This window comes from Podarcis melisellensis, assembly GCF_964234715.1.
Source record: "Podarcis melisellensis genome assembly, chromosome: 8".
NCBI classification, from domain to species: domain Eukaryota; kingdom Metazoa; phylum Chordata; class Lepidosauria; order Squamata; family Lacertidae; genus Podarcis; species Podarcis melisellensis.
Window position 1 is genome coordinate 5872064 of NC_138540.1, and position 13148 is coordinate 5885211.

General features: G+C 46.4%; 2 protein-coding genes and 1 long non-coding RNA gene across 3 annotated transcripts in view; 1 reads left to right on the top strand and 2 right to left on the bottom strand.

Moving 5' to 3' along the window:
* The window catches only part of ARHGAP25 (Rho GTPase activating protein 25), a 34597-nt gene extending 33875 nt beyond the window's left edge, over positions 1-722 (bottom strand). The window contains exon 1 of the mRNA XM_081922538.1: positions 229-722. Coding sequence (XP_081778664.1) covers positions 229-289 — 61 coding nt within the window. The 5' untranslated portion in view covers positions 290-722. The remainder of the gene's footprint in view (positions 1-228) is intronic.
* Positions 723-4916: 4194 nt separating this feature from the next.
* LOC309376334 lies at positions 4917-6444 on the top strand. The gene is made up of 2 exons (XR_014171166.1): positions 4917-5296; positions 5558-6444. It is a non-coding gene; the product is annotated as an uncharacterized lncRNA (long non-coding RNA).
* A 1148-nt stretch (positions 6445-7592) lies between these two features.
* Positions 7593-13148, bottom strand: part of CDS2 (CDP-diacylglycerol synthase 2) — a 43143-nt gene continuing 37587 nt past the window's right edge. The window contains exons 10-13 of the mRNA XM_081922561.1: positions 12955-13107; positions 10293-10412; positions 9526-9629; positions 7593-8128 (exon numbers count right to left, since the gene is read on the bottom strand). Coding sequence (XP_081778687.1) covers positions 7999-8128; positions 9526-9629; positions 10293-10412; positions 12955-13107 — 507 coding nt within the window. The 3' untranslated portion in view covers positions 7593-7998. The remainder of the gene's footprint in view (positions 8129-9525; positions 9630-10292; positions 10413-12954; positions 13108-13148) is intronic.

The window sequence follows — 13148 nt, forward strand, 5'->3', positions numbered from 1 at the left end:
AAACCCAAGCAGTCCTTGATACACGCAAGAGATTAAGGAAACAAGAGCAGCAAGAGCGTTGGTCGAGGGCCAGAGAAATCTGGGTTCAAATCCCCATTCAGCCAGGAAGCTCATTGGGTGACCTTGGGCCAGCCATTCTGCCTCAGCCTGGCCTCCCTCGCAAGGTCGTTGAGAGGACAAAATGAGGGAGGACCATCTAGAAATGTAGTCAAGAAAAAACAGCCCTACCTATTTTAGACATGTCCATCTTCAGGTTGAGATCCCAATTCCGTGGCAGCTTCAGAGACATCTCAACTCCAGCGGCGGGAAGGTTTGCCCAACTGTGTCTGAACTACGGGTCTGAATCTCCTCCACAGATTGTGTGTGCGTGCTATATATATATATATTTAATTTCCTTCTGGGCTTACTTGAAAGAAGAAAAAAAAGTCTCGGTTGACGTTGGTTTGCCAACAACTTCCTGTGATCTTCTGTGAGAAACCCAAAGGACTTCTCTTTTTTTATTTTCCAGTTCACTCTCTTCAATTTCCAGGTGCAATGCAAATATCAGTTTATTTCCAACCTGCACCCCCCCTCCATCCCTCCAAGGACTTTGGAGAGCACCTGAGCTCTAGCTGCATTTAGCCCCCTACTAACGTGCAAACATGGAGTAAGACTGGCACATGCACACACCCTGAAACAGTTTGCAGGCTTGGTTCATGGAGCGGCATGGGCGCTGCTGTGTTAGTGCATTTGAGGAAGTGGGGGCTGCAGCTTGTACATCACTCATGCGCTGGGGGGTGGCAGTGCTGGATTTACGTATAAGCTAAACAAGCTATAGCATAGGGCCCCTCTCTCTTGGGGGCCCCCAAAAAATTTAAAGAAAGAAAACCTAGATGTACATTTCCAATATATAAGATAAAAAACAAATATAATAAAATCTACATACAGCAACAGTGTTTTGTGTTGTGTAAGCTCCTATGTGGGGATGTGGGTGGCGCTGTGGTCTAAACCACAGAGCCTAGGGCTTGCTGATCAGAAGGTTGGCGGTTCGAATCCCTGCGACGGGGTGAGCTCCCATTGTTCAGTCCCAGCTCCTGCCAACCTAGCAGTTCAAAAGCACGTCAAGGTGCAAGTAGATAAATAGGTACCGCTCCGGCGGGAAGGTAAACAGCATTTCCATGCGCTGCTCTGGTTCGCCAGAAGCGGCTTAGTCATGCTGGCCACATGACCCGGAAAAACTGTCTGCAGACAAACGCCGGCTCCCTCTGCCTATAAACAAATGAGTGCCACAACCCCAGAGTCGTCCGCAACTGGACTTAACTGTCAGGGGTCCTTTACCTTTAGGCTCCTATGATGTAAGTAATGGGCCCCACCTCCTAGCCTGCTCCCTAAAATATCACTGGTTTGCTCATTTCTATATGTAGGGTGCCTACATTCTGCATGTACAAATGACTTTAGATACCTATTAGGTCCATAAATTACCATGTAGCATATATTCAACACAAAAAACAGCGGCAATTTGTTGTTGACAAAGGACAGTGGCACATATAAAGGATCCCATTACCTTCAGTAACTTAGGTCCTCATCAAACCTCTATTTGGCCCTGGGGGTGGGGGGTGGGGAGATTACAACCAGAAAGTATTATGGGTTTTGTGTGTGCAACTCAGCTCATGATTGTGGGAAACGTCTGGCAACATGCTGCGAGCGTGGCGTCGCCTTTAGACCAGACTGTGAACAATGCTACAAATTTGCATTATCAAAAATGTACAAATTGCTTTTGGAAGGGTATAAAAAGGATGAAGAAATTAAGGCAGTGATGATATACTGGGCTAGAGATTTTGGTTATAATATACAACTTTCATCTTGGGAAAAGTTATGGAAACAGGACATAAAGTTTACTGCGTGCTGTTCGTTGAAGGAAAATGATATGAAAATGATGTGTCGTTGGTATCCAACACGAACTGAAATTGCAAAAATGTATAAAACTAGTTCAAATTTGTGTTGGAAATGTAAAGGGAAGGAGGGTACTCTTTACCATATGTGGTGGACATGTACATTGGTAAAGGCTGTCTGGGAAATGATATTTAATGAACTAAAGAAAATGTTTAAAAATACATTTGTTAAAAAACCAGAAGCCTTTCTACTAGGTATAATAGGTAAAGAGCTACCAAGAGAAGATAAAATACTTTTTATGTATGGAACGATGGCAGTGAGAATGCTTCTAGCCCAGAGATGAAGAAGTACCAACAAAAGAATGGAAGACTAAACTGATGGAGTATGCAGGGATGGCGAAACTGAGGTGGAAGGTCAGAAACCAGGAAGATCAAGTATTCCTAAAAGACTGGAGTAAATTTTCCACATATTTAAAGGACTACTGTACACAGCTAAACCTTTGGCAGGGATGTAATGACACTTGTAATGTGGAATCAACTATGATAACTGTGGATATATAATAGATGGATAAGGGTAAAAGATGCAGAATATTTTAAACACGGAACCCATAGAGGGAGGGAAGGCGCTCCGAAGGTTTGAATGAATCTTTTTTATTTTAATGTTTGAAATGGCTAAAGTTAAAATGTGTAAAATTATGTAAAACAAAACAAAACAAAATTATATATACCATATTTTTCCATGTATAAGACTAGGTTTCCCCCCTAAAAAATAATGTCAAAAAATTGTTGTTGTTTAGTCGCTTAAGTCATGTCCGACTCTTCGCAACCCCATGGACCAGAGCACGCCAGGCACTCCTGTCTTCCACTGCCTCCCGCAGTTTGGCCAAACTCATGCTAGTAGCTTCGAGAACACTGTCCCACCATCTCTTCCTCTGTCATCCCCTTCTCCTTGTGCCCTCCATCTTTCCCAACATCAGGGTCTTTTCTAGGGAGTCTTCTCTTCTCATGAGGTGGCCAAAGTAGCTTCAGGATCTGTCCTTCCAGTGAGCACTCAGGGCTGATTTCCTTCAGAATGGATCGGTTTGATCTTCTTGCAGTCCATGGGACTCTCAAAGACAGTGTTCCATTAGGTCAGCCTCCCCAGACATTTTGGACTCCCCAACAGCGCCCCAAGCCAGCACAACCACCTGCTGTTGTACAGTACAATCGCATCTTAACAGGCATTTAATGTAGTGACAATCAGCCGTATAGTATATGTGTAGTGACAGGCAATCATATAGTATATATGAATTGATTTTAGAATGAATTGATTTTTAGAATGTATTTCAATTAATTGATTGTGATTTTATGTAAAGTGTGTTATTTTTGCTGTTGTTAGCCGCTCTGAGCCCGGTTTCGGCTGGGGAGGGCGGGATATAAATATATTATTATTATTAATTCTGTATTTGGTACAAAGTTGTAAGTGGGATGGGGGAGGGGAGGGGGGTTAAATATGCTCTCTGTTCCTGTTTTTGAAAATGCAAATAAAAATTTAAAAAACAAAAAATAGAATAGAATAAAACGAACCCTTCTGCTTGGCGTAAATAACTGCACGCACACGCACACAAACAGTTTAGATACATTTTTATTTAACAATATTACCGTATATAAATAGGATAAAATACCTTTATATAATATTTCACATTCTGACAGTCAAATGAACCCAAAAGTAACAGAGGCAAGCCTACAAGTGTCTGCAAGAAAACAAAAACCAAAAAGAAACCAACCACCAACATTCCCCCTGTAAAAGACAAAAGCACAGAGAAATAAAGCAGAGGATTTGTGGAAGGGATAAGCACATCTGCATCAGAAGAAGAAAAACAGGAGGGGAGAGTCTGTGAGTGCAGAAAGATGTCAGCGGGGCATCAAAGGGGTTCACAAGTTCTCGTTGACACAGACATGCCGATGAGCACAATGGTTGTATTGCCAGCTTTAGATATTGTGAATGCGGGACTTTTCTGTCAACCTAAGCTACCCCTCCAAACATACAGAGCTGTTAGCAGAAAGAATTGGGGAGGGAGGGACTGAGAAAGGTTGGAAAGGGATGGCGAAGAGTCTGCTTTGGCGCTTGGGAAGTCTGTTGTCTAGAGGCAGTTAAGGATTTCTTCTGGGACCCCTTGCTAGCAAGCGGGGCAAGGAGTCCCCCTCAGATACAAGTGGCAGAGCACCTGGGATATGCCCTGGGACCCCCTCTTTAATATAACAAAAGGGAGTTGTGAAGACGTCAGCCTTCGAGCTCCTGAAACATCAAATCTCATACTTCTGCTAAGCAACCAGAACCAGTTAAGCAAAGGGTCTTTTAATTGGGGGAGAGGGAGTTGACCAGTGTTCCCCAGTTCTTCTGTCCCCAACTCCACTCAGCCAGCCTTCCAGATCCCCACTCAAAGCATCACAACCGCCTCGCAAGTGAGTTTCCGGCGTCCACTCCAGAGACACTGCTTTGGGTCAGTGTCTCTCTCCTGACTGAGTTCAGCCCCAAAGAATGCAGAATCTGGACTTGGGCCAGCTCCAACCCCTGTGAAGTCCAGCCTCCTCACACAACCCCTCTGGATCCACCTGCCCTATCCCGTGAGAGGTGTGCAGGGCCCAGCTACCACTGGGATTGTGGGGAGATGGGCCAAGGTCACCTGGCTCAGGTGTGACGCACAACACACCTCCAGCTCCACCTGGGTGTGCGCGTGCCAGGTGCCAGGTAATAAGGCCAGCCAACCAGGGAGAAGGACACACTTTGGCCTGACTAGGCCTAGAATATGGAGCACACACTCCTCTGAGTAATAGCTACGGCGCCCCAATTTAATCCTGCTCAACTCCAGGCCAACTCAGGGTTTTTGCACCAGCAAATACACCCACACCGCTAATGACCCCTTAAGCCAGTGTTCCCCAACCTTGGGCCTCCAGCTGTTTTTGGACTACAACTCCCATCATCCATTGCTAGCAAGACCAGTGGTCAAGGATGATGGGAATTGTAGTCCAAAAACAGCTGGAGGCCCAAGGTTGGGGAACACTGCCTTAAGCAACTCCACCGCATACCAAACTGCCTTTTGTGACCTGCTGCTCCCCTTACCAAGTGCCAGACCTTTGTTACCTGTGTGCAACTGAAGTAAGACCCAGAGGCTTGCCTTTGGGCAGGAGAGACTCTCTTCCACTTACACCTCAGCCCCTTGGAGGAACTGGCTGTTTCTGGGTTAATGCTCTGGACCCCTGAGCAGCCCTTTTCTAATATGGCTGGGTTACAGACCTCTTTGAACTCCCCGAAATAGAAAACTTTTTTTTAAAAAAAAGGTATCGAACATAAAACCGTCCATAATGTTGTCATCTAATGACTAAAACCGGGGTGTGAATCCTTCCTCTTCTGGGTAACATTAAATGAGTGGCAGTTCTCAGGGGTGCTCCTTTGGTGCCTTTGCAACAGGAATGCCAGCACTTTGTTTGACTTATACTCAAGACTGGCTCTTGCAAGGATCTGTAGACTGCAGGGGTGTCCAGCATGTCACTCATGCGCTGGGACACTGAACCCACCCAGTACCTGAAATGCACTGGCATGAGAAGCAATCCCAGAACAGCACGCAACTATCCAGACAGAGTGCACACAGCGAGCCTTATATATTAGAAGTGTTGTTGGCTGTTGCAGGTATATATAGGTCTAGGATACACTGTTCATTTCTAGTTCCCTTTCGGAGGCAGGATGCAAGGGATTGTGGCCACCAGCCAAATAGCTGAATTTAGCTGGAATCAGGAAATGTCAATGACATTTCAATGAAACAGAGAACCCTTCTTGAACCCCCTCCCCCAATTTTGTTTATTAATTAATTACTGTTGCATGGCCACTCGTTGCCCCACATACCCATTCTGCTTTCTGTCCTGCTTCCCCCAAGGTCAAAACACTAAGTTCAAACACACACACACACACACACACACTTGCCCTTTTTTAGGTATCAAAACCCAAAACTTCCCATCACAATGGCAGGCATGTCCAATTTGGGGGTCAGCTGTGGTTAAAAGGCCATCATTAGATCAGGAATAAAGACTGTTTCCTTTGGGGAGGGGGGGCGTATTGACAGCAGAGGAAGAGTGGGGCAAAAATCTTTCCCTGCAACCCCCCTCAACTCAATAAGCTTCTCCCCCCATGTGGTTTCAGATGCCTGGACTCCGAACCCGAGAGCGTTTGGGGCAGATGGGATGAGGGAATATACCAGAAGAGGCAGCAAAACAGTATAAGTGAGCAGCTCTCAAAAATACACCTTAAAAAAAGAAGAAAAAGCTAATCAGCCTACTGCAAAGTGCTCCTCACGCACTCTCCTTTGTCACAGAGGAAGTGACAGCACAGAAGGTCAAGGCTGACCCTGAAGTGGAACCACGTCAAGAGACACTTGCGTGGTATTACACCAAAGCTAGCAGCTGCTCAGTGACTCAGGCCCAGATCTCAAAGCATGCGTAAATCTGAATTAAGGCTGGACCACTTCAGGCTATGATAGGGGCTCAACGTGGTTGAAATTTCCTCCTTCCAACAATACAAACAAACAAATAACCCCCACCCATGCCTTCATATGGAAAATGAACAGAATCTTTATCCTCACCCTCTCACTTTCTGAGTCCTGATAATGCCTTTTTTATGCATGAGCTTTCAGTCATGAGAGTCCCTTTCTGCAACTGAAAGTGGGACCAGTGCCTTGGGAACGAGGACTCCAGTGGGAGCATTTGAGGGGGCAGAAGAGCCTCACAACAGCAGGGACTAAAACAGCTGCATGAGCTGGACAATGCAATGGCTGGGCACCCAGGCCAGACTCTGCTCCTTTACAACCCCTTGAAGTTCCCAGGAGGCCAGGTGTCCTGCCTCAATATCCATCTATTCAGGTACTTCTCCACCAAAATGAAGGAAGGCTTAAAAAAAGAAGCAGCAAAAAACCCCAAAATGTTCAGTAGGATTTGTGAAATAAAACCTAAAAATAAAAAAAATAAAAATGCATTTGCCTTCATGGTCTTCCAAATTTTTTTGTGGCAAATGGTTCGCTCTGCTTCAGGAACATAAAGATAAATGCCCCCCTGCTTATCAAGAATAGCACAGCAGCAGGTGAACTTTGCATCCTTTTCCACCAGCAATGCAAGAAATATGGCGACGCCACAAGGACAGGGAGCAACATACATCCATTTCTGTGCAGGAAACCGGGTTAGAAGAGGAAGCACCTTCTCCTGCTGGCAGGGATTTCCCCTGCACGGAAACGAGACAAGGGCAGCTGTTTCCAGGGCAGGGTGGCAGGCCTTGCCCCCACCCGCTTGCAGAAGCGCCACTTGGGACATTTGGCATCACTGCCCTTGAGTCTTCCTGGCTCTTGAGCTGCTTCTGTGAGCAAAGGGATCCTGGATCCCAATCTCCTTGGCTGACCTGGGGTTGGGCAAGATCTCCAACCCATCTCTGTGAAAACCCACTCAACATTTATACACATGGCACTAAGGATGGCTTTCTGCACCACCAAATTGTTCAATGTTTGTGTGGTGAACGGGGACGCAGATTGGGGAAAGCTGCTCACTTTGCTGGACTTAGGAACCTGGGCGTTTGCCAAATGCAATACGCAGCACCGGATCCATCTCACGGATAAGGAAGCCAGGATGGTGGAACAGGGGTGCATAATCCAGGTAATTTTGATTCAACACCCCTACCTTCTTTCTTTTTTTAACCCACGCTATTTGGCACTCTTCCCTGTCTCTTCCCTCTCCCCGCTACAAAAGCACCGCTGCTCTGAGAGTAGAACGAGCCTTGCACGACTTTCTATACACATCTGGGAATAAGAAAAACCACCGGGCAGATCCGAGGGGTAAAACCACCTTCCTAAACCATCAGCCGAGCGCCTACTTCCGGGCCACAGTTCCTTCCCAGCTAAAAGCTCCCCTCTGTTTGCTCCAAACCACCGCCACAGAGATATAGATACATTTCTTTTAAAAAATGCACAAATGCAAACCTTTTATATGGAAAAGGAAGTGAGAGACATGAGGCTTGGTTATTGTCCTAAATCAGGCAAGCTGGGAGAGGGTTTCCTCTGGGGGGTGAGGGGCTTGCCAATGCTCAGTCCCATCCTGGCAGCACAGGCGCCTACACATCCTCAGAGCCAGCCAGCATGCCCTTGTCCACCAGGTGGGCCTTTAGCGTGTTGAAGATGTTCAGCTGCTGATCTGGTCGCAGAGTTAGCAGCTGCTGGATCAGCTTGCTCGGGTTAGGACCCCTGGAGTGAGAAGAAGAGAAGAGTTTGGATTTGATATCCCGCTTTATCACTACCCGAAGGAGTCTCAAAGCAGCTAACATTCTCCTTTCCCTTCCTCCCCCACAACAAACACTCTGTGAGGTGAGTGGGGCTGAGAGACTTCAGAGAAGTGTGACTGGCCCAAGGTCACCCAGCAGCTGCAGGTGGAGGAACAGGGAAGCGAACCCGGTTCACCAGATTACGAGACTACCGCTCTTAACCACTACACCACACTGGCTCTCTAGTGAAGAAGAATAAGGCAATCATGTCACCTCACCAGGCTGGGGAGGCTTCCCACAGACCAAGGTTTCCCAAAATTGGGTGGCCAGCTGGACTACAGTCCGCATCATCCCTGACCACTGGTACTGCTGGCTAAGGATGATGGGAGTTGTAGTCCAAAAACAGCTGGATACCCAGGATTGGAACACCCTGCTGTAGACCCATGCCTTGTTTTATGTTGCTACTGGGATTAATGGCTAAGGCTAAGTCTTCCTTTCAATTCCACCGTCAGGATCTCCTTTGACACTGAGCGAGGAATGCCTTTGATCCCAGCCTCACATTGTCTCCACCCTCCTATCCTCTGAACTGAGAACACAAGGATTATTAGAGATGGTGTGGGGAAATTGCACCGTCAGAATATTTGATTCACCGTCCCAGAGTCAACTGAGGTTTGGCTAAACCAGACCCATTCGAGATAGTCATTTGTAACTTTTATAAGCGATAATAGCGTATTATACAAACCTCCAATGAATCACGCATAGCTCTGGAGGGATATTTGCCTTTCTCTTGATGGATATTTATTTTGCCTAGCCTAGACTTGTTTCTGACTGCTCCCTTCCCCAACCCATTAATTCTCTTACTAATGGCTTCTGTTCTGATTTCACTCTGACCCATCACTCCATGTTTATTTCTTAATATTGATGATGTTGTAAAAAACCTCTCTACTCTGTTCAGTCACAGTTGTGGTTCTTTGTTCTCCTTTTAATGATTTGTACATCTCTTTGCCTTTTTACAGCTGCATTTTCAAAAGCCAAATAAACATATACAGTCGTACCTCGGGTTACATACGCTTCAGGTTACAGACTCTGCTGACCCTGAAATAGTACCTCGGGTTAAGAACTTTGCTTCAGGATGAGAACAGAAATCGTGCTCCGGCGGCATGGTGGCAGCAGGAGGCCCCATTAGCTAAAGTGGTGCTTCAGGTTAAGAACAGTTTCAGGTTAAGAACAGACCTCCAGAACAAATTAAGTACTTAACTCGAGGTACCACTGTACTTTGAGAAAAAGAGAACCCAAGGATTGATGGTGCGACCCGCAAACAAACCAAACCAAACCAAACCAAACCAAACCAAACCAAACCAAACCAAACCATCATCTCACCTGATAAAGCTTGCAATGTATACATTCACAAAGGTGGCCATCAAGTACTGGCAGTCGAACCGATCCATGATGCCTCCGTGCCCTGGGATGGTGTTGGCAAAGTCCTGCGCAATCGAGGGAGAAAAGTAGAGAGTGTGTATGGCCTGGCAGGTGGAGGGGATTCCTGATCCAAACCCACCTGCCCTCTTGACACCAGGAAACAGGGAGGAGGAAAAGATCATCACTAATTTCCAACCCCATCAGCCCCGACCAAAGAAAGAGCCTCTCAGTCTGTTCACACCCCACTGGAAGTTATGGAATCTAAATTGTTTCACTTCTTGTTTACTAACCCAGACTTTAAGGAGAAGGATTTCTGTTTTTGAAATCAAGCTCCTATATTTTATATAAACATTTGATTTTTTAAAATAAAAAATCCCCTGTAAATTTACATACACAGTAAAAACTGTTTTAAGTTTTGTAAACTGTACGTTTTTATCACTGCAAGACATTTTGATTGTAGATAATAAAGGTGGGGTATAATATAATATCTAGATAACTATTCCATTAGAGTTTTAATTACTTTAAAAATAATATTTTACATGTTTTTAGCTTTTTTTGTACTTTATCTGTGTTGTTTTAATCTATGTAAGCTGCCTTGAGTCTGGGGTAAAGGCAGGATACAGAGAAATATAATGATAACAAATATATTCCAGGGAACGTTTTATTAGAACTGAAGTGGGTTCGATAGACCTGCCCTCCTGACCATGCTCTTTCAAGGTGTGCCATACCTTGATCTTGAAAGCTCTTTTAAATCCGCTGGCAAAAAACCCTCCGAAGGGACCGATGAGAGAGGCGAAAGTCGAGAGTGCAATGCTGTGGATCTGGAAGGGGTACATCCGAACTGTTTTCTGGAGAAAGGAGAAGGGATGGGGGTCACTGTCAGCTGAAGAAGCTCTGCCACGCCAGAACCTCACACTGGCGGGTAGGTGAGCTGGAAAAGGGCTCTGCAAATCCTGCAGTCTTACGACTGACTTTAAACTGAAATTGAAATACTTGATTGTCCCTTGTACAACTTGTATACAGTGAGATTACACGAGAACACCCCCCCCCCACTCAGCTCTCTTAGTCTTAATTTCCCCTCGTTTACTGACGCACACCCACCAAACCCAAAAGTCAGTTGCCCTGTTATCTTTTCATTCAGCAGCCTAGCAGCCCACGGATAGAAGCTGTTCTTTACCCTGTTGGTGCCCTCTCCTAAATGAATTTGCCCAGTCCTCTCTGAAAGCTACCCAAGTTCGTTGGCATCAGTGCCTCCTGTGGAAGGGAGTTCCCTAGTTTAACAATGCATGCAGAAACATTTTCCATCATCTGTCCTGAACCACCCAACATTCAGCTTCCTTGGGAGTCCACAAGTTCAGCGGAATTGTTCTTTTCTTCCTGGACTGTACCATTTTTTGGACTGCAATTGTGTAGGGGGAGGAAGCACTATATACCATATTTTTCGCTCCATAGGAGCGGGACAACAGGAAAAAAATTCTCCCCCTCTCTGCTCAGCGCCCCTTCAGCGAAGTGGCAGGAGAAACGAAGCCCCTTCCATTTCTTCTCCCGTTTCGCTGAAGGGGCGCTGCGCAGAAAGGGAAAACTGTGCAGCGCCTTTCCAGCGAAGCGAAGCCTGGAGAGAAAGAGGGATCGGTGTGCACTGACCCCTCCCGCACTCCAGGCTTCAGGTGGTTATCTGCAAGCCTTCGGAGCGCAGCGGCAGTTTGCGCTGCGCTCTGGGGGCTTCAGGCTTCTCCTTTTTAGCTGCGGGGCTGGAGCGGGGGAAGCCCGAGCTTCCCCCAGCCCCCAGAACAGGTTGGGGAGTGGCGGTCCCTTCTCCCTCCTGGGGAAAAGCCTGCAAGAGCCACGCAAAGCTTTTGTGCCTGCCTGCCTCCCCCTGCATTCACTCCATAGGACACACAAACTTTCCCCCTTAGTTTTTAAGAGGGGGAAAAGTATGTCCTATGAAGTGAAAAATACGGTATATATATATGTGCTCTCCACAAATCCTCCCGCCCCGCACACCTCCCCTTCCCACAACATCTGCATGTAGCAAAACACAGAGGCAGAAGATTTCCCTCAAACGTCCTCATTTTCTCAATGAAAGAGCTCGCTTTTGTAGGGTAGATTCAGACCATCCCTCACTTGCCCTGGTACAGTCCGCGGAAAGATGCTTGATTCTGCTGAACGTATAAGCTGGTAGCCGTCAATCATCGCACACACCCGCTTTAGTAAAACAGTGTGGCACAATGGTTAGGTTGTTGAAGTAGGACCTTGTAGACCAGGGTTCAAATCCTCACTTGGCCATAAAGCTCAGGGGTCCGTCATTGCCTCTCAGCCTATCCTACCTCAGAGGTGTGGGATGTGAAACTCAAGAGCATTCAAGCACAACATTCCTAGAGGGAACATGTTTACACATGGGGAGGAATGTTTGTCCAGCCAGCAGGTAAACTTCCTGTTTCCTTCTGGGCTGGGACAGACTTCCTCTGTGTGTGACTAGAGGTGGGTGTGGCCTCACCTGTGCAGGTAATGACAAAAGCACAGGGCAGGGCAGCCATCTTTCTCTTTTTTGACTACATGCATCAAAGAAGCAACATCTGCTTAGCCAAAGATGCTCTCTTAGCCTCCAGCCAAGAGAGGACAAAGGGACTGTCTCCTTATGAGATAGTTTCCAGGTGTATGTTACTTTTCTAAGCTAAGTCTGCCTTCTGGGATCCGATTGTGAACAGAATGTGCGTAAACTCTTTTTATACTTTTAGAGAAGACTGTGTCGTGTCTTATCTTTTCTGAGGGAATAAGGGGAAAATACCAGAACAGTTATTATAGAGGCTTTAGTGAAACTGAGCATACGCATCCACTGCAAGTTTAAAAAAGGGGGAATGTTACTCGGCTAAACTGTGGAACTTGTTAACACAAGTTGGAAAAGGATATAATCAAACAATATATCCTCTCCTGCGTCCCTGAACATTCCCACAAGAGGGTTGTTGTGCGGAATTTAACGAGGAGAGGGAGAACCATCTTGAGCTCCCCAGAGAAAAAGGTGGGATATAAATGAACTCATGATAATAGTAAAAGAAATCATGCATCAGCACATAGTTATCAACTATGGAACTCTCTCCCACAAGTTGCAGTGATGGCTACTAACCTAGATGGCTTTAAAAGAGATTCATAAAAGATTCATGGACGAGAGGGCTATCAACGACTACTAGGCTAGGCTGCTGGAACCAGCAAAGTTTCTGAATACCAGTTGCTGGAAAATGAAGGGGAAGAGTGTCCTTGTGCTCGGGGGTCCTGGCTTATAGGTATCTGGTTGGCCACCAAGAGAACAAGATGCTGGACAGGCTGGACGTTTGGCCTGATCCAGCAAGCTCTCCTTATGTTCTCAGAAGTTTTCCAAGCCTGAATGCCTACCCAGCCGACGACAGACTGAAGCACCAAGGGGATGTTGTATTCTTGCAGCTGGAAGAGCTCAGGGGGCTCGCAGTCCACGGTGAAGCTGTTGGTGTCGTTGTTAAACTCCACGGGGCACACGAAGCATCTGTATCCAGACATCACATACGACAGCTGGGTTGGGGGAAACGGAAGAGGCAAAAGGTGAATCACTG